The sequence below is a fragment of the Mobula birostris genome, chromosome 13 (assembly GCF_030028105.1).
Source record: "Mobula birostris isolate sMobBir1 chromosome 13, sMobBir1.hap1, whole genome shotgun sequence".
Taxonomy (NCBI): domain Eukaryota; kingdom Metazoa; phylum Chordata; class Chondrichthyes; order Myliobatiformes; family Myliobatidae; genus Mobula; species Mobula birostris.
The window spans coordinates 70,618,468-70,645,017 of NC_092382.1; the positions used below are offsets into that span (position 1 = coordinate 70,618,468).

General features: G+C 45.6%; 1 protein-coding gene and 1 long non-coding RNA gene across 2 annotated transcripts in view; both read right to left on the reverse strand.

Moving 5' to 3' along the window:
• Positions 1-3,887: 3,887 nt before the first annotated feature.
• The window catches only part of LOC140206955 (uncharacterized), a 136,565-nt gene continuing 113,902 nt past the window's right edge, over positions 3,888-26,550 (reverse strand). The window contains exons 4-5 of the mRNA XM_072275251.1: positions 7,533-7,604; positions 3,888-3,982 (exon numbers count right to left, since the gene is read on the reverse strand). Of these exons, the coding sequence (XP_072131352.1) occupies positions 3,959-3,982; positions 7,533-7,604 (96 nt within the window). The 3' untranslated portion in view covers positions 3,888-3,958. The remainder of the gene's footprint in view (positions 3,983-7,532; positions 7,605-26,550) is intronic.
• The window catches only part of LOC140206960 (uncharacterized), a 41,986-nt gene continuing 33,989 nt past the window's right edge, over positions 18,554-26,550 (reverse strand). Inside the window, exon 3 of the long non-coding RNA XR_011888443.1 lies at positions 18,554-18,702. This is a non-coding gene — a long non-coding RNA (uncharacterized lncRNA). The remainder of the gene's footprint in view (positions 18,703-26,550) is intronic.

Below are 26,550 nucleotides of genomic sequence, written 5' to 3' on the forward strand. Positions count from 1 at the left end.
ATTGTAACTTGAACCATCTCACTGAGGGTCTCATGGAGACACAACCCCTGCCCTCTGCACATGTGATCACATCTCCCCTGCTTCTGACATGTCAAATAACCTCAGAATGGTTTTCTGATTCAGTCTGAAGGTTATGGTACATTCAGCTCATCATCAGACCTGACAAACCATGTCTTCCCACAGCTGGTTCCACCTGTTGGTGTGTCCTCTTTCCTCCACCTCCAGAGAAGCTGCATCTCCACACAAACTCCTCACTTGAGACGACTGTCTGTACCCGTGACACAGAAAATCACAACACTGTCATTCTCCTGATACCATCCGGGAAGCGGTACCGCAACATAAAAGCCATGACCAACAGGCTCCGGGACAGCTTCTTCCACCAGGCCGTCAGACTGATTAACTCACGCTGATCTGAGTGTCCTCTATATTACATTGTCTGTTTTATTTATTATAAATTACTATGATTACACGTTGCACATTTAGATGGAGACGTAACGTAAAGATTTTTACTCCTCATGGATGTAAGAAATAAAGTCAATGCAATTCAATTCCTGATTCCGTATCTGAGCTGCTCGCCTCCGGATATCCTCCGTCAACGAGCTCCTTCCTCAGTCACCATCTGTGAGATTATAAAAAACAATTAAAACGATCTATCAGACAGCTCCTGTACCCCTCCACCCCTGTTAAACTCTCTGCTCAGCCCCTTCCCTATTCCCTTTCCCTTTCAGACTCCCGATGTGCCAGCAGATCCGAATTCACCGTGTGGACATTTCTACCCCACAGGAGGCTGTACAAACCCGTGTCCTTCTCTGATGCACAGCTCAGTGACCCCAATCCCTGTCTGCACTCGCAGCCCATGACGGTGACAGCTGTCCTAGACTCTGTAACTCACAATCTTGTAACACAGAATCTTGTTCACAGCAAGTTTAGACAGTCATTAATATGAAGAGAGAATTGTTGTTTCCTGAAAGACAGGCGAGCGAAGCTGTCTGATCCAATTCACCAGATGGTGCGGTGTTTACAAGTTAATTTGTCCCGGGACCCACTCATAACCCCGACCCACACAGACAGACAGACAGACAGACAGACTGTCCCTTCGCCCCAAACCCCCTGCAGAACCACAAGGAATTGATCCACGGCCCGGGCTCGGTCGCAAAGTGAAAACCGGGGCTGAGGAGAGCCCGGAGACAAACACCCCGCTGCCCACTCCACCAACAACACGGCACAGCCGGACACATCTCACAACACCGGATCCGGTCCCGATGAAACCCGAATTTAATTTTGTTGTTCCAGATCGGACCCAACAAAAGGTGTTTTAAAACTGAAGCGCTCCCCCCTCACGTGACGTCACACAGCAGCCCCTCCTGCACGCGCCTGACGTCACCCATGGTCTCCCCGTATCTGCATCTCCTGTCACGAGCACGGTGCCTTACGTCACACACGCGCTGCTGTGCTCGAGCTTTTTCGGTTTAACGGCTGAGCTACTGAGCGCGAGGCACGCCCACCACCCGAACAGTCAACAGAGGAATTGAATTGATTGCAGAGCTGCGCTATTCCCATTGGTGCGAAGCGATGTCAATCACTGTTACACCCAATAGTGGAGGCGGACCAGCCGAGAGGGCGTTACCCGGTCTCCTGCCGCATTGCGACCTGCCCGTCAAATCGGAACAAAATCCCAAAGTAAATGTCCGCTTTCTGATTTATTTCCATTTCCCTCCGAGGGAAGTTGGGGCGTTTGTGAAGCGTCTCCTGCGGCCGGAGTCTGATGTGTCGCTGAGAGGTAGGAGGAGACCGCTCGGCCCGTCGGTTTGATGCCGGTTCCCCGGGGAGGGAGAGGATGAAGACGGTGAGAGAGGGGGCGGACAGGATGTTTGTCCCGGTGGGGACAGGAGGGGCTCATCTGTGGAAATGTCTGAGCCCACGGTGGTGGCGATTCACCACATTGGGGGCAAACACCGGCAGACTGTTGCCCTGCAAGCGGGGCCAATGGTCCGGGCAAAGTGACAATTATTTGTGTTTTGTTGAGATTGTACCGGGAATATGGTGTAAAATCCCGCTCCCCACACTAACACGGGTTATACAGACCAAAGAACAAACTGCCGGAGGAACTCAGTGGGTCGGGCAGCATCTGTGGAGGGAAATGGACCGTCAACATTTCGGGCCGAGACCCTCCCTCTGGACTGAGAGTGGACGGGAAATAGTCCGAGAAAAGAGGTGAGGGGTGGGGATGGGGCAAGAGCTGGGGAGTGAGAGGTGGATCCAGGTGAGGGGGAGGTGGGAAGCTGGAAATAGTGACAGGGGTGGGAGGTGAGTGGTTGACCTGGAAAACATATACTTTATACTTTATAGTCGCCAAACAATTGATACTAGAACGTACAATCATCACACTGATACTTGATTCTGTGCTTCCCACTCCCTGGATTACAAATATTAAATATTAAAAATAGTAAAAGTTAGTAAATATTAAAAATTTAAATTATAAATCATAAATAGAAAATAGAAAAATGGAAAGTAAGGTAGTGCAAAAAAACCCGAGAGGCTGGTCCGGATATTTGGAGGGCATGGCCCAGATCTGGGTCAGGATCCATTCAGCAGTCTTATCACATTTGGAAAGAAGCTGTTCCCAAATTTGGCCGTTCAAGTCTTCAAGCTTCTGAGCCTTCTCCTGGAGGGAAGAGGGACGAAAAGTGTGTTGGCTGGGTGGGTCGTGTCCTTGATTATCCTGGCAGCACTGCTCTAACAACACGCGGTGTAAAGTGAGTCCACGGACGGAAGATTGGCTTGTGTGATGTGCTGGGCCATGTTCACGATCTTCTGCAGCTTCTTCCCGTCTTGGACAGGACAACTTCCATACCAGGTTGTAATGCACCCTAGAAGAATGCTTTCTACGGTCATCTCTAAAAATGACTGTGGGTTCTAGGGGACAGGCCAAATTTCTTTAGTTTCCTCAGGAAGTAAAGGTGCTGGTGGGCCTTCTTGGCAGTGAACTATGCTTGGTTGGACCAAGTCAGGACATTTGTGATATTGACCCTGAGGAACTTAAAGCTTTTGACCTGTTCCACTTGCACACCACTGATGTAAATGGAGTCGTGCTGTCCACTACTCCTTCTGATTTAAAAACCAATTCCTTCGTCTTGCTGACGTTGAGCGATAGGTTATTGTCTTCACAACATGCCACCAGGTTCTTAATTTCCTCTCTGTACTCAAACTCATCATTACCCGAGATACGGCCTACAATTGTTGTGTCATCAGCAAACTGATATATTGAGTTCGATGGAAACTTGGCTACACAATCATGGGTGTACAGACAGTACAGCAGCTTCTCCTTCTCACATTTCAGGATGAACTCCAATATTTTACGATCACTTGCCCCTGTGGGTTCTTTCTCCTTAAGTGCTCTAATTAATTCCTGTTCGTTGCACAACACCCAATCGAGAATAGTTGGTCCCCAGCTGGGCTCAACCAGGAGCTGCTCTAAAAAGCCATCTTGAGGGCATCGTAGGAAATCCCCCTCTTGGGATCCTGCACCTACCTGATTTTTCCAATATATCTGCATGACTATCTCTCATGACTATTGTAACATTGCTGTTTTGGCATGCATTTTCTTTCTCCTGTTGTAATTTGTGGATAATATACGTCCTACTGTTTGGGAATCTTCAAAAAACTCCCATCAGGGTCTTTTCACCATTGCTGTTCCTTAGTTCTATCCACAATGACTCAACATCTTCCAACCGTATGTCACCTCTTTCTAATGATTTGATTTTATTTTTTTTCCCAACAGAGCCACACCACCCTCTTTCCCTGCCTGCGTGTCCTTTCGATAAACATACCAGTATCTGGGACACGAGATATTGCAGATGCTGGATGTCTGGAGCGATACACACAAAGTGCTGGAGGAGCTCAGCAAGTCAGGCAGCATCTATGGATGAGAATCAACGTTTTGGGCCAAGACCCTTCATCAGGACTCTTGACACCCAGCTATCTGGAATACCAAAAAACAATGACAATAGAAAAATACTGCAAAAAGGAAAACTTTTAACAACATTTGCTTCACGGCTTAAGAACATTTACCAAGCAGACATCCATGGTATAACAAATAGAACAGAGAAAATAGAAATCTACAGCACATTACAGGCTCTTTGTCCCACTATACTCTGCCTGCCACGTAACCTACTCTAGAAGCTGCCTAGAATTTTCCTACCGCAATGTCCTTTATTTTTCTAAGCTCCATGTATATATCTAAGAGTCTCTTAAAAGATCGCATTGTATGCACCTCTACCCTCTCATCCTGCAGTGCATTCCATGCACCTACCATGCTCTTTGTGAAAAAATTACCTCTGACACACATTAGAAATGTGTGCAATAAAGGAACAGCAGTTATTATGGGTGACTTCAATCTACATGTAGATTGGGTGAACCAAATTGGTAAAGGTGCTGAGGAAGAGGATTTCTTGGAATGTATGCGGGATGGTTTTTTGAACCAACATGTCGAGGAACCGACTAGAGAGCAGGCTATTCTGGACTGGGTTTTGAGCAATGAGGAAGGGTTAATTAGCAATCTTGTCGTGAGAGGTCCCTTGGGTAAGAGTGACCATAATATGGTGGAATTCTTCATTAAGATGGAGACTGACATAGTTAGTTCAGAAACAAAGGTTCTGAACTTAAAGAGGGGTAACTTTGAAGGTATGAGACGTGAATTAGCTAAGATAGACTGGCAAATGACACAAAGGATTGACGGTGGATATGCAATGGCAAGCATTTAAAGGTTGCATGGATGAACTGCAACAAATGTTCATCCCAGTTTGGCAAAAGAATAAATCAAGGAAGGTAGTGCACCCGTGGCTGACAAGGGAAATTAGGGATAGTATCAATTCCAAAGAAGAAACATACAAATTAGCCAGAGAAAGTGGCTCACTTGAGGACTGGGAGAAATTCAGAGTTCAGCAGAGGAGGACAAAGGGCTTAATTAGGAAGAGGAAAAAAGATTATGAGAGAAAACTGGCAGGCAACATAAAAACGGACTGTAAAAGCTTTTATAGATATGTAAAAAGGAAAAGACTGGTAAAAACAAATGTAGGTCCCCTGCAGACAGAAACAGGTGAATTGATTATGGGGAGCAAGGACATGGCAGACCAATTGAATAATTACTTTGGTTCTGTCTTCACTAAGGAGGACATAAATAATCTTCCAGAAATAGTAGGGGACAGAGGGTCCAGTGAGATGGAGGAACTGAGCGAAATACATGTTAGTAGGGAAGTGGTGTTAGGTAAATTGAAGGGATTGAAGGCAGATAAATCCCCAGGGCCAGATGGTCTGCATCCCAGGGTGCTTAAGGAAGTAGCCCAAGAAATAGTGGATGCATTAGTGATAATTTTTCAAAACTCGTTAGATTCTGGACTACTTCCTGAGGATTGGAGGGTGGCTAATGTAACTCCACTTTTTAAAAAAGGAGGGAGAGAGAAACCGGAGAATTATAGACCAGTTAGCCTAACGTCGGTGGTGGGGAAACTGCTGGAGTCAGTTATCAAGGATGTGATAACAGCACATTTGGAAAGCGGTGAAATGATCGGACAAAGTCAGCATGGATTTGTGAAAGGAAACTCATGTCTGACGAATCTCATAGAATTTTTTGAGGATGTAACTAGTAGAGTGGATAGGGGAGAACCAGTGGATGTGGTATATTTGGATTTTCAGAGGGCTTTTGACAAGGTCCCACACAGGAGATTAGTGTGCAAACTTAAAGCACATGGTATTGGGGGTAAGGTATAGGTGTGGGTGGAGAGTTGGTTAGCAGACAGGAAGCAAAGAGTGGCAATAAACGGGACCTTTTCAGAATGGCAGGCAGTGACTAGTGGGGTACCGCAAGGCTCAGTGCTGGGACCCCAGTTGTTTACAATATATATTAATGACTTGGATGAGGGAATTAAATGCAGCATCTCCAAGTTTGCGGATGACACGAAGCTGGGTGGCAGTGTTAGCTGTGAGGAGGATGCTAAGAGGATGCAGGGTGACTTGGATAGGTTGGGTGAGTGGGCAAATTCATGGCAGATGCAATTTAATGTGGATAAATGTGAAGTTATCCACTTTGGTGGCAAAAATAGGAAAACAGATTATTATCTGAATGGTGGCCGATTAGGAAAAGGGGAGGTGCAACGAGACCTGGGTGTCATTATACACCAGTCATTGAAAGTGGGCATGCAGGTACAGCAGGCGGTGAAAAAGGCGAATGGTATGCTGGCATTTATAGCGAGAGGATTTGAGTACAGGAGCAGGGAGGTACTACTGCAGTTGTACAAGGGCTTGGTGAGACCACACCTGGAGTATTGTGTGCAGTTTTGGTCCCCTAATCTGAGGAAAGACATCCTTGCCATAGAGGGAGTACACAGAAGGTTCACCAGATTGATTCCTGGGATGGCAGGACTTTCATATGAAGAAAGACTGGATGAACTGGGCTTGCACTTGTTGGAATTTAGAAGATTGAGGGAGGATCTGATTGAAACGTATAAGATCCTAAAGGGATTGGACAGGCTAGATGCAGGAAGATTGTTCCCGATGTTGGGAAAGTCCAGAACGAGGGGTCACAGTTTGAGGATAGAGGGGAAGCCTTTTAGGACCGAGATTAGGAAAAACTTCTTCACACAGAGAGTGGTGAATCTGTGGAATTCTCTGCCACAGTAAACAGTTGAGGCCAGTTCATTGGCTATATTTAAGAGGGAGTTAGATATGGCCCTTGTGGCTACGGGGGTCAGGGGGTATGGAGGGAAAGCTGGGGCGGTGTTCTGAGTTGGATGATCAGCCATGATCATAATAAATGGCGGTGCAGGCTCGAAGGGCCGAATGGCCTACTCCTGCACCTATTTTCTATGTTTCTATGTTTAATGGCTTTACTTCCCAAAGTCTGAGCAGGCGATTGGCCTCTATCCAGTGTGAACTCGCTGGTGTCTCTGCAGTTGAGATTACCGAGTGAATCCCTTCCCACACACCGAGCAGATGAACGGCCGCTCCCCTATGTGAACTCGCTGGTGTGCCATGAGGGATGATGACTGAGTGAATCCCTTCCCACAGTCTGAACCGGTGAATGGCCTCTCCCCAGTGTGAACTCGCTGATGTACCTTCAGTTGGGATGATGAATTGAATCCTTTCCCACAGTCCGAGCAGGTGAATGGCCTCTCTCCAGTGTGAACTGACTTGTGTAGCAGTAGGTCGGATGACCGAGTGAATCCCTTCCCGCAGTCTGAACAGGTGAACGGCCTCTCTCCGGTGTGAATTCACTGATGTACCTTCAGTTGGGATGACTGAGTGAATCCCTTCCCACACTCTGAGCAGGTGAATGGCCTCTCCCCAGTGTGAACTCGCTGATGTACCTTCAGTTGAAATGAATGAGTTTATCCCTTCCCACAGTCTGAGCAGGTGAATGGCCGCTTCCCAGTGTGAACAGACCAGTGTGCTTGTAGGCTGGATGACTGAGTGAATCCTTTCCCACACTCTGAGCAGGTGAATGGCCTCCCCCCAGTGTGAACTCGCTGATGTACCTTCAGATTAGATGAGCAAGTGAATCCCTTCCCACAGTCCGAGCAGGTGAACGGCCTGTCCCCAGTGTGAACCTGCTGGTGTGCCATTAGAGTGAATGACTGAGTGAATCCACTCCCACAGTCTGAGCAGGTGAATTGCCTCTCTCCAGTGTGAACTGACTTGTGTAGCAGTAGGTCGGATGACCGAGTGAATCTCTTCCCGCAGTCTGAACAGGTGAACGGCCTCTCTCCGGTGTGAATTCACTGATGTACCTTCAGTTGGGATGACTGAGTGAATCCCTTCCCACAGTCCGAGCAGGTGAATGGCCGCTCCCCAGTGTGAACTCGCTGGTGTATCATTAAGGTGGATGAGCAAGTGAATCCCTTCCCACAGTCTGAGCAGGTGAACGGCTGCTCACTGGTGTGAACTCGCTGGTGAGCCATTAGGTCAGATGACCGAATAAATCCTTCTCCACAAATTCAGCAGATGACCAGCCTCTGTGCAGTGTGAACTGACTGGTGTGTCCACAGGTGGGAAGACTGACTGAATCCTTTCTCACACACAGAACAGGTGAATGGCCTTGCTCAGTGTGTACTTGCTGACGTACCTTCAGTTGAGATGGGCGAGTGAATCCATTTCCACTGTCTGAGCAGGAGGAATGATCGAGTGAATCCGTTGCTCCACTTTTTCAGTATCTGGACAGAGACAGCAACACTGGTGTGTTGTGTTCGAGATTCCCGTAGACAAATTCTTTGTCATTTTTAACCTTTAAAAGATTTACAAAATCCATCAATGAGTGCAGGACAGCATTTCAAATGAGTTGCAAGGTGGGATCTGGCATCACACTTACAGTTAAGTTCAACCCAAGTTGGAGAGAGAAATCATCTTCTAACCGTGCAGTGCTGGAATAAGACCATAAGACCACAAGACAAAGGAGCAGAAGTCAGCCATTCGGCCCATCGAGTCTGCTCCGCCATTATATAATGAGCTGATCCATTCTCCCATTTAGTCCCAGTCACCATAACCGTTGATGCCCTGGCTACTCAGATACCTATCAATCTCTGCCTTAAATACACCCAATGACTTGGCCTCCACTGCTGCCCGTGGCAACAAATTCCATAGATTCACCACCCTCTGACTAAAAAAATTTCTTCGCATTTCTGTTCTGAATGGGCGCCCTTCAATCCTTAAGTCATGCCCTCTCGTACTAGACTTCCCCATCATGGGAAACAACTTTGCCACATCCACTCTGTCCATGCCTTTCAACATTCGAAATGTTTCTCTGAGGTCTCCCCTCATTCTTCTAAACTCTAAGGAATACAGTCCAAGAACGGACAAATGTTCCTCATATGTTAACCCTCTCATTCCTGAAATCATTCTAGTGAATCTTCTCTGTACCCTCTCCAACGTCAGCACATCCTTTCTTAAATAAGGAGACCAAAACTGCCCACAGTACTCCAAGTGAGGTCTCACCAGCGCCTTATAGAGCCTCAACATCACATCCCTGCTTCTATACTCTATTCCTCTAGAAATGAATGCCAACATTGCATTCGCCTTCTTCGCCACCGACTCAACCTGGAGGTTAACCTTAAGGGTAGCCTGTACGAGGACTCCCAAGTCCCACTGTATCTCAGAATTTTGAATTCTCTCCCCGTTTATTTCTTCTGCCAAAGTGCATAACCATACACTTTCCAACATTGTATTTTATTTGCCACTTCTTTGCCCATTCTTCCAATCTATCCAAGTCTCTCTGCAGACTCTCCATTTCCTCAGCACTACCGGCCCCTCCACCTATCTTTGTATCGTCAGCAAACTTAGCCACAAAGCCATCTATTCCATAATCCAAATCATTGATGTACAATGTAAAAAGAAGCGGCCCCAACACGGACCCCTGTGGAACACCACTGGTAATCGGCAGTCAACCAGAATAGGATCCCTTTATTCCCACTCTCTGTTTCCTGCCAATCAGCCAACGCTCTATCCACGTATGTAACTTTCCCGTAATTCCATGGGCTCTTATCTTGTTATCATTTGTGGCACCTTGTCAAAGGCCTTCTGAAAATCCAAATATACAACATCCACTGCATCTCCCTTGTCTAGCCTACTGGTAATTTCCTCAAAAAATTGTAATAGGTTTGTCAGGCAGGATTTTCCTTTAAGGAATCCATGCTGAGTTCTGCCTATCTTGTCATATGCCTGCAGGTACTCTGTAACCTCATCCTTGACAATCGACTCCAACAACTTCCCAATCACTGATGTCATACTAACAGGTCTATAATTTCTTTTTTGCTTCCTTGCCCCCTTCTTAAATAGCGGAGTGACATTTGCAATCTTCCAGTCCTCCGGAACCATGCCAGCATCTACCGACTTTTGAAAGATCATTGCTAATGCCTCCGGAATCTCCACAGCTACTTCCTACAGAACACGCGGGTGCATTCTGTCTGGTCTGGGAGATTTACCTACCTTTAGAATATTCAGCTTCCTGAGTACTTTCTCTGTCGTAATTGTGACTGCGCACACTTCTCTTACCTGCCACCCTTGAGTGTCCGGTATACTGCTGATGTCTTCCTCAGAGAAGACTGATGCAAAATATTCATTCAGTTCTTCCACCATCTCCTTATCTTCCATTACAATTTCTCCAGCATAATTTTCTATCGGTCCTATATCTACTCTCACCTGTCTTTTACTCTTTATATACTTGAAAAAGCTTTCAGTATCGTCTTTGATATTATTTGTTAGCTTCCTTTCATAGTTAATCTTTTCCCTCTTAATGACCTTCTTAGTATCCTTTTGTAAGCTTATAAAAACTTTCCAATCCTCTGTCTTCCCACTAATTTTTACTTCCTTGTATGCCCCCTCCATTGCTTTAACTTTGGCTTTGACTTCTCTTGTCAAACATTGTTGCTTCCTCTTTCCATTCCAAAATTTCTTTTTTGGAATATACCTGTCTTGCACCTTCCTCATTTCTCGCATAAACTTCAGCCACTGCTGCTCTGCCATCTTTCCCGCCAGTGTCCCTTTCCAGTCAACTTTAGCCAGTTCCTCTCTCATGTCACTGTAATTTCCTTTACTCCACTGAAATACCGACATATCAGATTTCGGCTTCTTTTTCTAATTTCACAGTGAACTCAATCATGTTATGATAACTGCCTCCTAAGGGTTCCTTCACCTCAATCTCTCCAATCACCTCCGGTTCATTACACAATACCCAATCCAGTACATCCGATCCCCTAGTGGGCTCAACAACAAGCTGTTCTAAAAAGCCATCTCGCAGACATTCTACAAATTCTCTCTCTTGAGATCCAGTGCCGACCTGATTTTCCCTATCCACTCGCATGTTAAAATCCCCAACAATTATCATAACACCGCCCTTCTGACAAGCCTTTTCTATTTCCTGTTGTAATTTCTAGTCCACATCACTGTAGCTGTTTGGAGGCCTATAAATAACTGCCATCAGGGTCCTTTTACCCCTGCGATTTCTTAGCTCAACCCATAAAGATTCTGCACCTTCCAATCATATACCACCTCTTTCTAATGATTTAATATCATTTCTTACCAATAAAGGCACGCCTCCCCCTCTGCCTACCTTCCTATCCTTCTGATACACCGTGTATCCTTGGACGTTCAGCTCCCAGAGACATGCATCCTTTAGCCACGTCTCTGTGATGGCCACAATATCATACCTGGTACTAGAATGACCAACAAATTCTCTGATGCTCCTCCTGTCTCTATAAGAATGGAGCATTTCTGTCATCTCCAGTCTGTGAACTGACTCAGTTTGATTCTCTCCATTGGTATTATTCCCTGTTTCCACTGAGCTGCATGGGTGCCTGGCCCCACAGTAACTGAAACACTCTCACACAAATAGCCGGCAGTGCATTCCATGCACCCAAGACTCGCTGTGTAAAAAAAAAACTTACCCCTGACATCCCCTTGGTATCTATTTCCAAGCACCTTAAAACTATGTCCCCTCGTTTTAGCAATTTCAGCCCTGGGAAAAAAACCTCTGGCTATCCACACGATCAATGCCCCTCATCATCTTATATACCTAAAAATGGCTCTAAAGATAAACAAGGAAATTATACATTGCTTTAAGGATTTGTTAGAAGTATACAAAATTATGAGGGTATAGATAGGGTAAATGCAAGCAGCTTTTTCCACTGAGGTTGGGTGGGATGACAACCAGAGGTCATGGGTAAGTGGCGAAGGTGAAAATTTAACGGGAATATTTGGAAAAGCTCTGTACTGAAATGGTCATAAGAATGTGGAATGAGATGCCAGCACAAGTGGTAAATTTGAGCTCAGTTTCACCATTTAAAATACATTTGGACGGGAGCCTGGATGGTAGGGGTATGGAGGGCAATGGTCCTTGTGCAGGTAGTTGCATTAGACAGCTTAAATGTTTTTTCGGCATTGATTAGTTGGGCCAAATACCCTGTTTCCGTACTGAACTTCTCCATGTTTCTATGGCAGACTTGTTTGGAAGGGAAAAGGTAGGAATGACAGTGGAGCAGCAATGGCTGGAGTTTCTGGGAGCAATTTGAGAGCTGAGTGATTGATACATCCCAAAGAAGTGGAAGCATTGGAAAGGCAGGAAGACGCAACCGTGGCTGAAATGAGAAGCCAAAGTCAACGTAAAATCCAAAGAGAGGGCAAACAAAAGAACAAAAACTATTGGGAAGCTTTTAGAAATCAACAGACGATGATTTAAAAAGAAAGTCAGATGAGCTCAGGGCATGGAATTATGATATTGTAGTCATTAATGAGTCTTGATAGGACCCAACAGACTGAGCCATTTGGAGGAACAAAATATAAGGGGCCTCAATATCTCTTGAAAACCAAGGTTCCCTACACCAGTTACCTTTCAATTTTTATTTTTGCAGGCTCAGACGAACTTTACAACCCAAAATTTCACTTCTGAATGCCTCCCACTTACCAAATACCATTTCAAGTTCCAACTCCTTAAAGTACAGGATTACAAGCTGCAGCTGGATGCACATCTTGTAGGTGAGGGCATCAGAGACACTGGAGGTCTCCCCACCTTCCCATCAATGTCCCCTCTAATTTGTAATGACCAGTGTGCACACAAATCTTGTACTGTGCATTTTTTACCCAGTGACAAATTGAATTTTATATAGCGAGGTAGTCATTTTAACAGCTAGCAAATACTGTCAAAAAGAACTTTGATCTTCTCTGAGTTTGATCGAGTTCATCTGCACTCTCACACAACCTATGTAGCAGGCCTGTAATGGGTAATGAAGGATTTTCTCACCAGAGCTTTTGCACATTTTCCATACGTGATTTGCTTCCTAAATTATGCTTTAAAAAGGCAGATTTCCAAATATCACTCAGGTAACACCAGTTTCTGTATTGTACATAAATATTTCCCCTGAACCCTCCCCCAGGTGACTGACGGTGGTGAACTCATTGATGGCAATGCCAATGAATCTGAAGGGAAGGGCTGTATTCTGTCTCATTGGAGTCTGGCTCATTTGTGGTGTGAAAGCTACTTGTTGCCCAGGGCAAAGTTGTTTGATGTCATTATGTACGCACAGAGAATAGGTCAAAAACTGCTGGAGGATCTCAGCAGGCCAGGCAGCATCTATGGATAAGAGTACTAATGCTGAATTCATCCAGCATTTTCTGCGCGTTGCTTGAATTTCCAGCATCTGCAGATTTTCTCTTGTTTGTGATTGGAAGTAGAACAAAGGTGATTTTCTCACCTGCTGATGTAAAAGATTTTGTTCCCTTTCTCCGAGTTCCTAATTCTTGCATTTAGAAAGCTGGAGCTCAGCTCTGTCTTGAGAGATCCATCGGTTCCCATTCCCTCATCAGCCGGAAGCTCCCCGGGGCCCGTGTACGGATCGTGGGGCTGAGAGAGAGGGACGAGAGCAGGATTGTGCCCGGATTGCTAGCCATGGAGTCCGCAGCTGACAGCAATTGACCCTCAGTAGGTGTTGGAAAACCGCCCGGAGAAATGCTCTCACCTGCAGTCGATTGTTTGAAGTCTTTTGTATACTGCGCGCATGCGCGATTTTCGGGACCATCCGCAATCCTGACGCCTCCGCATTTGATCGGTGCTTCAGCGACGGCGAATATTTTAGCACAGGGCTTTATGGGTAATCACGGTGCCATTAAAGATTACTGCCAGCCCTGGTTCCACATCCATACCTCAGTTTTTTTTGTGTGTAGAGAAAAATCAGCAGCTGTTTTAACGTAGAAGCCGGTTCCCATAAAATACATGCATTCTGTGTATCGAATGCCAAAGTACAATCCTCTTGCAAATGCAGATATAAAACACAAGAGATTCTGCAGTTGCTGGAAATGCAGGGACGCACACACATAAAATGCTGGAGGAACTCTGCAGTTCAGGCAGCAACTGAGCAGAGAAGTACAGAGACTGGGCATGCTGAAGGGGCTCGGTCTAAACGTTGTTTATTTATTCCTCTCCACATTTGCTGCCTGATCTGTTGATTACCACCAGTAATTTGCAGAAATTACCACATTTTTTCGAACAACCAGTTTCCAAATGTTTCTGATTTTTCATATGTAGGCAGATTATGCTGGTCTGATTCCTATTCTTCCTCCTTATAAACTCCAGACCCCATCTCTCTCTCTCTCTGGAGCCTCAAAGCCCTGACTCAGGCTGGCAACTCCGGTTTCTGACTGCTCTATCAAACATTCACTTGCTAGTCTGCTGTCAGACTTCAGAGGCACATTCCAACAACCCAGCTGTCTGAGGCAGAGTCCTTTAAAACGAGCTGGTGCATTCAGAATTGGCTTTTGTCAGCAGAAGGTAGATGATAATTATGCGTATGATCAGTGGTGACGTGCAGGGATCTGTTCTGTGATCCCCTGTTTTTAGTTTTTTAAATAGATGATTTGTTTGAGGAAGTGGAAGCGTGGAATTTGTAAGTTTGCAGATGATATGGAGATTACTAGAGTTGTGGTTAATATAGAAGATTGTCGTAGCTTACAACAGGACATCGACAGGATGCGGAACAGGGATGAAAAGTGCCAGATGGGGTTCAACATGGAAAAGTGTGGAGTGATTCACTTTGGAAGGATGAATTTGATGGTTCTTCCTCCCTCCACTGACCTGTATGTCACCCTTGGGCGAGGCATTGCTCCTACTTAGCACAACCCCTCCCGCCACCCCGATCAGGGTGATGTGAAGCCATGGGATCTTATGAGTAGCCAGCGCGTGTCACAAGTTCTGCTAATGTGACCACTGACACCGGGCAGTCTGTCTCTGAACAGTACTGATAACGGCTGTCTCTGACCAGTACTGATAACAGCTGTCTCTGAAGAGTACTGATAACGGCTGTCTCTGAAGAGTACTGATAACGGCTGTCTCTGAAGAGTACTGATAACGGCTGTCTCTGAAGAGTACTGATAACGGCTGTCTCTGAAGAGTACTGATAACGGCTGTCTCTGAACAGTACTGATAACGGCTGTCTCTAAACAGTACTGATAACGGCTGTCTCTGAACAGTACTGATAACGGCTGTCTCTGACCAGTACTGATAACGGCTGTCTCTGACCAGTACTGATAACGGCTGTCTCTGAACAGTACTGACAACGGCTGTCTCTGAACAGTACTGATAATCCCAACATCTTGAAAAGACACTGACCAGAAAGCAGCAATGGCAAACCAGCTCAGTAGAAAAATTGCTGAGCAATCAGTCATGGAAAGGCCACAACCACCTACATCATGTGACACGGCACATGGCGAACGAACGGACAAATATAAACTGGGACCTGCTGACTGTAAGTGATTTAGATGTAGAATTTATTAGGCGCATCTTAATGCAACATGTGTATTGTCCAACAAGCGGAAGGCCTGTACTGCATCGGGGGTTGGGTAATGAGCCCAGCCAGCAGACTGAACAGTGAACAGAGCACCTCCCACCCTGTCACTATTTCCACCTTCCCACCTCCCCCTCACCTGGATCCACCTCTCACTCCCCAGCTCTTGCCCCATCCCCACCCCTGACCTCTTTTCTTGGACTATTTCCCGTCCACTCTCAGTCCAGAGGGAGGGTCTCTTTTACAATAAAAAGCCAGGCATTGACTCTCATTCCTTTATCGAAGTTCCATTACAGTCTATACCTTTCTCCATTTCTAGCCACTCCTGTGACATGATGTTGATTCAACTATCCATACTGCTGATGAGGTGTACACTGCCCACCCGACCCTCCCACTCCCACGGGTGACGAACCTTAAACTGTGGCCCTTCCCCACCGGGCCCTTGCGGTGGCTGCACCGAGTTTCAGTGCGTCCCTCAGCACGTACTCCTGCAGCCGAGAATGTGTCAGTCGGCAGCATTCTCCCATGGACATCTCCATGTGCTGGTAGGCCACAAAGTTTCGGGCCGACCAAAGAGCGTCTTTCACCGAGTTGATGATCTGCCAGCAGCACCGGATGTTGGTCTCCCTGTGCGTCCCCAAGAGCAGCCCATAAATCAGGGATCCTCGGTTACTCAGCTGCTGGGCATGAGTCTCGATACCGTCCTGTCCATCCTGCTCCACACCCTCTCTGCGAACTCAGTGTACAAGATGTGGTTCACAGACTCCTCCTCATTGCAGTCCTCCCGTGAGCAGCAGGGTGCGGAGACGACGCTCCGGGCGTACAGGAGGGATCTGACTGGGAGGGCCCCTCTCACCGCCAGCCAGGCGAGGTCCTGGTGCCTGTTGGCGATGAGGCATTTTGCCAGATGAACTGGACGGTCTGCTCAGGGAACCACCCCACTGTGTCCATCACGTCCTTCTCCCGCGGAGCCTGCAGGACACTACATGCCGACCACTGCCTGGTGGCCCTGTGGTCAAAGGCGTTCTCCTGGAAGAACTTCTCTACGTAGGACAGGTATGCCGGCAATGACCAGCTGGCAGAAGGCAGATTATTATCAAAATGGAGTCAAGTTAGGAAAAGGGGAAACACAATGAGATCTAGGTGTTCTTGTACATCAGTCACTGAAAGCAAGCATGCTAGTACAGCAGGCAGTGAAAAAAGCTAATAGCATGCTGGCCTTCATAACAAGGGGAATTGAGTATAAGAGCAAAGAGGTTCTTCTGCAGCTCTACAGGGCCCTGGTGAGACCACACCTGGAGTACTGTGTGCAGTTTTGGTCTCCAAGTTTGAGGAAGGACATTCTTGCTATATTGAGGGAGTGCAGCGTAGGCTCACAAGGTTAATTCCTGGGATGGCGGGACTGTCATATGTTGAAAGATTGGAGCAACTGGGCTTGTATACTCTGGAATTTAGAAAGCTGAGAGGGGATCTTATTGAAACATATAAGATTATTAAGGGATTGGACACGCTGGAGACAGGAAGCATGTTCCCGCTGATGGGTGAGTCCAGAACCAGAGGCCACAGTTTAAGAATTAGGGTAGGCCATTTACAACGGAGTTGAGGAAAATCTTTTTCCACCCAGAGAGTGGTGGATATATGGAATGCTCTGCCCCAGAAGGCTGTGGAGGCCAAGTCTCTGGATGCTTTCAAAAAAGAGATGGATAGAGCTCTTAAAGATAGTGGAATCAAAGGTTATGGGGATAAGGCAGGAACTGGGTACTGATAGTGGATGATCAGCCATGATCACAGTGAATGGTGGTGCTGGCTCGAAGGGCCGAATGGCCTACGCCTGCACCTATTGTCTAAATGTCTGAAATGCTGTGAAGAAGGCCTAACAATACCCAATTTTTGTTCTATTACACAATAAAAATGAAGAGATTTGCATCTTTATACCTTGGTCATCAAGTAACAGAGTCTCTGGCTTGATGCCCCTGTGTGTAATTCCATTGCTGTGAAGATATTCCTGAAAGTAGGCAAAGACAAATATAAATCAGGTATTCTGAACTTACATCTTTTTCTAATTCTCCAAGCCCACAAAATATCAATCGTAGAAATGGAACAGATTTCTGGCAGAATTAGTGACACTAATAAGTCAGATACAATTGCTGGACAATCGGTTCAGAGAATATTTTGTGACTTAATCTGGGTGCACACTAGACTTCCAGTGCCGATATGAAAGTTGAGTATGAAGGCTGGCCTGGAAGAATGATGAAGCTTCTGAAGATGCTTTGGGAGGTCACCCATCCATGAACAGCATTTTACTGTCAAAGGGAACTATGGTGAGCTCCAAAATTGATCTCATTTGAAAATTGGGACAAAGCACTGTTAACCTCCTTACTGCTGGTTATAGTGCTAGTTCAATTCTGGCAGACAAAGCTCTTCGAGAGCAAACATGGGCAGGTCAATCCATCTATGATCATGCTCAGTAATGCACGTCGAAATAGAGAAAACTGCTGCTGCACGTCATAAACACTCACTTAAAACAAAGGGATAAATGATGAGGAGCACTTACCACTCCAGCTATCAGCTGCTGGAAAAACCCATCAGCATCTGCCTCGGGCATCCCCACGTCAGGCTCTGTGGGAAGGCAGATCACATTAATCAAAGGCTGAACTTGGGATCAGTTCGCAAATCATTAATATTGTCTGAAATTATGTCATTTTACATCATGCTTAAATTTAATCCCAAATCCCAGGCCTCATTTCACTCAGGTGCCCAAGTAGATGGATTCTCCAACATGCCCTATTTAGACCACAGACCAAAAAACCTAGGACAACTGAAGCAGCTTACATACTGAACTTTAAAGCCTGTCCTACTTTGTCCCCGTAACATCTGGAAATGTATTATGTACAACTTCAGATGTTCCATTTCTCCCAGAATTTAGTTTTCTGGGTGTTCTATAGGGAGAATGTCTGGGAGTGGATGCCAGCTTTTTCCAGCTCAGGACACAAAGGTGCAGTTACTAAAGAACCCACACAAGTATATCTGTAAAAGTGACAGCAACAGTATAACCAAAATTATTAAAATTAGCCAATCCGTATACAAAATATCTTTAACCCTTTCCCCCCTCACCCCAAACTTCTCCATTTTAAACCCTAAGTTTAAGCACAGATCCTACCTACTCTATCAAAGAGCTCTCCTCCACTGCAATACTCCAAAACCAAGTATTGGATATGGGCCTCGACGATGCCCATAAAAGCCGACAGTTTTTTCATGGTTCAACATCTTATTGATGCAGATTTCTCTCTTGATGTTATCAGGGTAGTCACGAGCATGTGTGGTGTCCACTTTCTTCACTGTCACTGCTTCCTCTGTTCATCGACTAATTGCCAGTTGTACCCTGTGATCAAATACAAAACCGTTGTCTACATTGCAAAACTTCTGAATGCTCCATTGAGTTAAATGTATCAGAAACAGAGCATGAGCCAAATGGCTCTTCATCCCCGCTTCCCCATGCAATAAGATCATTATTGATCTGGTTTTGGCCTCAACACCACTTTCCAACTCTCTCTCTGCACCTGTAGATTTCCATGTAGTTCATATGCCTGCAATATATTGTATATTCTATGGCTCTACCACAACTCTTAAAGTGGAGAATTCCAAAGGATCACAACCTGCAGAAGAAATTCCTCTTCAGCTCCTGATCAATGGGAAACCAGTTACTCAAACTATATCCCATTTTCTCGATATCCTCACTTGGAGAAACAACCTCTCAGCATCTTGTCTGACAACACCCTCAGAATCTTGCTTCAGTAAGATCACCTCTCATTCTTCCCTACTCGCTCACCCCTCACCCCCATACGTGAATCCCGATTCAAATATATCCTTCCTTAAAGACGAGATCTAAACTGTACACAGATCGCCAGGTGTTGTCTCACGAGCTCCCAATAAATTTGCTACATAACATCCTTACCTTTGTTTTCCATAATCCTTACGATAACCTACACACCACTCTTGTGTGCTAGAGATTGAGTTTGCACTGCAACATTCTCTAATCACCTCTCTATTTAACCATCAAGTTTTTCATTCTTCCTTCCAGGGCAGGCAGGCAACTTCATATTTTGTTCTACGCTATATTTCAAAGGCCACCTTTCTGCTCGTTCACTTAACCTGTGCTTATCACGTCGCAGGCTCGTGTACTCTGCATCACCGGATAAGCCAGGTTGGAAACGGTATTCTCACTGTTAGAACCAAATACCAAATTCATCTATCTGCATTTTAAAGCAATAGTCAAACACTGATTTCAGCTAACAGTAGAAGTGAATTCAGGAATTTGCTGCACATCAGCTTTTAAACATCTTAATGGGAACTGAACGTACAACAAACCTGCCCTTTCTGTAACATTTTTTTTTACAAAAGGCCAAAATGAAATAAAGCGATACAACATACGGAGGATGGAAACACGAGGAAATCTGCGGATGCTGGAAGTTCAAGCAACACACACAAAAATTGCTGATGAACGCAGCAGGCCAGGCAGCATCTATAGGAGGAGGTACAGTCGACGTTTCAGGCTGAGACCCTATGTCAGGACTAACTGAAAGAAGAGATAGTAAGACATTATCCATTAGGCCACACGGTTGTGTTATTTGCGAAAGGCCGAGGGGGGAAATGGGGAACATGCTGACTGCTGCGAGGAGTTTCCACGTGTGAAATGGTTTCCTGACCAAGATAAAAGTACTCACATGCAGGGATTTCATCCCAGGTGAACATTCGACCATTGTTGCTAATATCTCTCCATTCATTCTTGCTTTGGGATGTTCTCTTAAATTCAATATTCTCTTTCTGTCACACAGAAAGGAACTCTAAAAGGCACACACCACTATCTTTTGCGGCTGCGTTATATTGTGGGATTGGAATAAGTGAAAATGGTCCACCACATTAAATACATTATTGATAGAGTGAACTCGATCTCTTTTTTAGGTATTTCAGCCGTTGGTCTGGTATTACAGAAACAAGCAGCCACGTGAATGTAAGCAACACACATAAAAGTTGCTGGTGAACGCAGCAGGCCAGGCAGCATCTCTAGGAAGAGGTGCAGTCGAAGTTTCAGGCCGAGACCCTTCGTATCTCTAGGAAGAGGTGCAGTCGAAGTTTCAGGCCGAGACCCTTCAGACGAAGGGTCTCGGCCTGAAACGTCGACTGCACCTCTTCCTAGAGATGCTGCCTGGCCTGCTGCGTTCACCAGCAACTTTTATGTGTGTTGCTTCAATTTCCAGCATCTGCAGAATTCCTGTTGTTTGCCATGTGAATGTGTCGGGTAAGCGTTAGGATGTTCAGATCTGCGGCTGCGCACAGCCGGGTGTGCCCTTCAGCGCGTCATAATGTGGTAGCTATCGGATTATTGCATTTGCCCAAAACACGGAAAATCGTCATTCTCGAACCAGATGGCAAATTCTTATAATATCTGTTTACGAAATCGAGCAATATGATAACAAAGCTATTGAAATTTTATTTAATACAACATAAATTTATCTCATTTTACAAAACATTCACAGTTTCTCCGAGTTACAGAGCACGGATTCCATACTTATGCCACAGCAAGTCAATAGCGTTTACGGTGCCTGCATTAGTTATTTCCATGTTTCCCGTGTTTGGCACAAATCTCTCTAAACTTTTCTTATCCACGTCCATGAATTCTGGTAAGCACGGCAAGCAAAGTTAATTGACATAGAATCTGAACACAAATGTTTTGACGATAAGTAGAGTCTGTAAGTGCTCTGAAGAAATTGAGAACTTAGAAACAAGAGAGAGTAGAGCAGATGAGGTGGCTGAGAGGTTAAGGCGATGGACTGCTAATCCATTGTGCTCTGCACGGCTGGGTTCGAATCCCATCCTCGTCGCGACATGTTTATCTGGGAGTCTCTTTGTTGAATCTGTCACTTTAAAACATCCAAGCTCCAACTTCTGTCACAGGGACGCCAGACGGTTTGTTATATAAGTCATGAAAAACAACATTCATCATTAGTTTACCGCCAAATTTGGCCTCAATGCCACAAGATATACTGTAGGAGCAGGATTAGGCTATTCATCTCATCGATGTTTCTCCGCTATTCCATCATGGCTGAGGCCTCACCTTGGGTATTGTGAACAGTTTTGGGTCCCTCGTCTCAGAAAATATGTACTAGCTTTGGAGAGAATCAAGAGGAAATTCACCAGGATGATTCCAGGAATGAAAGGGTTATCATACGAGAAACATTTGATGGCTCTGGGACTGTACTCGCTAGAATTTAGAAGGATGGGAGGGGGATCTAATTGAAACTATTCAAATGTTGAAAGAACTAGACAGAGTAGATGTGGAAAAGATGATTCCCATGGTGGGGGAGTCTAGGACAAGAGGGCACAGCGTCAGGATAGAGGGGCGCCCTTTCAAAACAGAGATGCGTAGAGATATCTTCAGCCAAAGGGTGGTGAATTTGTGGTATATATTGCCACATCCAGCTGTGGAGGCCAGGTCGATGGGTGTACTTAAGGCAGAGATTGGTAGGTTTCTGATTGGACATGGCATCAAAGGATACGGGGAGAAGGATGGAGACTGGAGTTCATGAGGAAAGGAAAAAAGGATCAGCCATGATTGAATGGCGGAGCAGACTCGATGGGCCAGATGGCCTAATTCTGCTCCTATGTCTTATAGTCCTGTGGTCATACATATTATCAGTCTCAACCCATTTCCCTTGCCTTCTCCTCGTCACATTTGACAACCTCATTACCTGTCCACCTCCTCAACCGCGGCTTTAAGTATGCCCAATTACTTGTCATTCACGGCTACCCGTGGCAATAAATTCCACAAACCCATAACTTCAAGCTACAGAATCTGCTTCTCTAAAGGGACGTCCTTATCTGAGGTTGTGCCTTCTGGCCCTCGACTCTAGCACTACATCAAAAACCTCTCCAGGTCCTTTCTAACTCGACCTGTCAATATTCGAAAGATTTCAATGAGATCCCCGACTCATTCTTCCAAATTCCAGCGACCAAAGCCCACGGTCTTAAATATTCCTCATACATAACTCTTTTATTCCGGGCATCATTATCGTGACGGCCCTCTGGACTCTGTCCAATGCCGGCACATCCGTCTTAGATAAGGACCCGAACCGTTCACCATATTCCAACTGCGGCCCCACCGAAACCTTATAAAGGCTCAGCATTACATATCTGTTTTTATTTTCTAGTTCTCTCGAAATAAATGCTGACACTGCATTTACCTTTCTTATATCTGTCTCAAACTGACAATTAACCTCTAGAGAATCCCGCACTAGGCCTCTGAACTCCTGTTACACCTCTTCTTTTCTGATTTGTCCCGATCAGAAAATAGTCATAATCAGAAAAAAGGGATACGAGAGGATCATGGGACAGGGGGTCCGGGAAGAAAGACAAGGGGGGGGGGGTTGTATCCCTTTTGCCTATCACCTGTCCAGCTCTTGGCTCCATCCCTCCTCCTCCTGTCTTCTCCTATCATTTTGGATCTCCCCCTCCCCCTCCAACTTTCAAATCCCTTACTCACTCTTCCTTCAGTTAGTCCTGACGAAGGGTCTCGGCCTGAAACATCGACTGCACCTCTTCCTAGAGATGCTGCCTGGCCTGCTGCGTTCACCAGCAACTTTGATGTGTGTTGCTTGAATTTCCAGCATCTGCAGAATTCCTGTTGTTTGCGTTTTTTAAAATCTACGTTTGAATTGTCTGCAAATTTGGCCGCAAAAGCACCAGTTTCATCAACCGGATTCATTGACATATGATGCCCTAATTCTGACTAGTCCCCTTTATTCTCACTGTCTGCCTCCACCCAGTCAGCCATTCGTCTATCTATGGCGGTATCTTTACTGTATTATGAGGAACGTTTATCTTTTTTAGCAGACTCCTGTGCTTCACTTTGTCAACGACCTTCTGAAAATCCAAGTAAACAACATTCAGTGACTCTCCTTTGTTTATTCTGCTCCAATTTATCTCTCAATATGTTTCGTTCCGCACTCCACAGACCCTCGATGGACAAGGGAGGGAACTGCTGCAGGCAGGCACAAGAGAGGGCGCGCTGAGGTCATAGTTCAGCTGTGGAAAATGCCTGAGAGGTCAAACACCCTGCTCTGAATTCAATAAAACAGCAGCCAGACCTGAGAAATAAGTGACCCAGTGAGTTTAATGTCGCTAGTCTTTCCATCACTTACTGAAGAGATGTATCTATCAGTTAAGTATGATGGATGCAAATTCATCCGCGGGAAATGGCCGTGATGTCATATGATTGGTGCTGTGATTTGGTTACCTACTGTTTCCAGTAAGAACGGTCATCTGAAGGGGAAGGGCGCGCCTATGTTGCTGTCGCCTTTGACCGGTAGTTATCTCTGGGAGTTGTAATCTCGGCACAGCTGCTACTTTGCCGATTGCTGTAATGGTGCAACTGGGTGCAACTGTTGAAGACAGTTTTATTATCGGGCTGACTCTGAGACCAGTGCGGCTCCAGGCAGCTGGGTCAAAGTTAAAACCAGGAGAGGGAAAATGTCTCGTGTTCAAAAGGGGAAAAAAATGAAAAATGTGTAATAGTTCATGATATTTCACAGCGTCCTTCCTTCTGCTGCCTCTGAGTAATACCTCCACAGCGGTCTTCGTCCTGAGCTGTGACTGGAGTTTATAGTGTGACAACAAACTGGTCCCAAGCTGAAGAATAAATCGAAGCGCCGACACCAACCGAATCGAACCAACTGCAGGTTGCAATTCCTCTCTGCAGTAGACAATTTTTTCCAGAGAAAACGTGGCCACTGCTATGGTGCTCTGAATTAATAATTTTTGACTCGGAACACATGTTACAAAGACTCATTGATGTAAAATGAGTATTTGCGTGTTTGAAGAAAAGCGTGATGAAACAGGGTGTAGCGTAAAGGGTGAAGTTCAGGTTATGAGTGTGTTATTATCTGAAGGTGTGTTCAAGGTGTGTTTACCTACTGTTACGGTTCATAAAATTTTAAAGAGTTTATTCGCTGAAGCAGGTCTAAGGTCGCTGATACCACAGAACACATTGACAAATGAAAGATCCAGCTAATTTTATGTTCAGGAGTTTTCTATCGACCTCTGACGCAGAACGGTAAGTGTATGTATAAAATAAATTAGACATCAGGGAAATTCACAGGCGAGAATGGTCGTAATTTGATATGATTGCTGCTGGGATATGGTAACGTGTTTCCAGTGAGTGAGTAGTAAAGTGAAGGAGAAGGGGGTTCTTAATCTGCTGTCGACTTTGACCCGTAGCTATCTGGGGGAAATGGTAATCTCAGCATGTTTCTCCCCAACTGGCCCATTATTCCAATAGACCACCATCAGACAACTGCTAAAGCTGGCTGTATAAACGGGCTAACTTTAAGATCAGCGCAAGTCTACGCGATGGGAGAGCAGTTAAGGCTGGAGAAAGGAAGGATCCAGTGTTCATAAAAATATATATATTCCAAAGGCAAAATATATGATCACACCTAACAGAGTTCTTCCGTCTGCGGTGCCTGTGCAGTAAACACGCAGCGGTCTTTGCCCTGAGCTGTCACTGGAGTTTATAGTCTGGCAATAAACTGGGCCCAGGGTGAATAATAAATCAAAGCGCCGACACCAACCGAATGGAACCAGGATGCGGGTTGTGATCGCTCTCTGGAGCAGATCAAATTTTCCAGTGGAAGTTACTCATTGCAATTGTGCACTGTCGTAGTAGCTCGGATTGGAACCGTATGTTAGAAATGCGCATTCAAGCGATACAAATGCTTTAACATGAGCGTTGTGGAACAGGATGTGGCGTTACGTGCTGAAAAGTGTGCTGTTTAGGTTTATGAGCGTGTTATCAACTGACCCTTGCTCAGGGTGTGTTCCCTCACGGTTAGGGCACATAAAATTCAGCTCAAACACGAGGAAATCTGCAGATGCTGGAAATTCAAGCAACACACATCGAAGTTTCTGCTGAACGCAGCAGGCCAGGCAGCATCTCTCGGAAGAGGTACAGTCGACGTTTCAGGCCGGGACCCTTCGTCAGGACTAACTGAAGAAGGAGCTAGTAAGAGATTTGAAAGTGGGAGGGGGAGGGGGAGATCCAAAAAGATCCAAAATAAAATTCAGCTGCTTCGATAGGCTGGGACCAGACTCAGGAGCTGAGCACAAGGTAAGAAGAGAGACTATACGGGGAAAAGTCACGGTGTTTCAATGCGCCCACTCGTCGCGGCAATGCGTCTAGTGTTACTACCAGATCAATACGGTCTCTAAAATCGCACGGCTTGTTGGATCTGGTTTTTTCTGTATGCGTTTTTTTTTATTTTAGCAATAACGGGGTACAGCAGGCAACGGTATTTAATACAAACTTTCTCCAAGTAAATTCACTGGCTGTTGACAAAAACATACCGAAGTGCAGACACGGTGGGCGCTTTATTATGTTCGTTCTGTACCTAATGAAGTGGAAACTGAGTGTATGTTCGGGACCTTCTGCTACTGTTGCTCGTCCAGTTCAATGCTCGGTATGTTACCCGTTCAGTGATGCTGCACTGCACACTACTTTTATAACTTGTGCATATTTGATTTGCTGCCGGTTTCCTATCAGACTGAATCAGTCTGGCCAATCCCCTTGATCTCTCTCATTAGAGCGGGTTCTCGCCCAGATAACTGCCTGTTTCCGCCTGGCCGGTCTCCCTGATCTCTCTCATTAGGGCGATGTTCTCGCACACTTGATTTGTTGTTTTTTTTTTGGCTTTTGTTTTTTGCACGATTCTCTGTAAACGGAACAATTTGTGCGTGAATGTTCCAGGAGCTGAATAGTTTCTGAGATATTGGCACCAACAATCCTCCCACGGTCAAAGACGTTTGGATCACTTTTGTTCCCCATCTTGAAGTTTCCCCTGAACACCCTTCATACGTATTGACCATGCCTGCATGTTTTTACGTTTTGAGCTGCAGCCACATGACTCACTGGATCGCATTGACGAGCTGGTATACATATCCACCGAATAGAGTGGCTAATGGTTGTATTTCCTATTCAGACGGCCCTCCCCTATCTCTAATATGAGCATTTATGAGATCTGGACCTAATTACTCCCGATGCCCCTGTTTTCAAAAACATAGCCAATTAACGGTCCAATTCTGTGCCAGGCGTCGCGGCATAAAACCATAAGATATAGGAGCAGAAGTAGGTCGTTCAGCCCCTCCATTCTGCTTCGCCATTCAATCGTGCGCGGCTCCA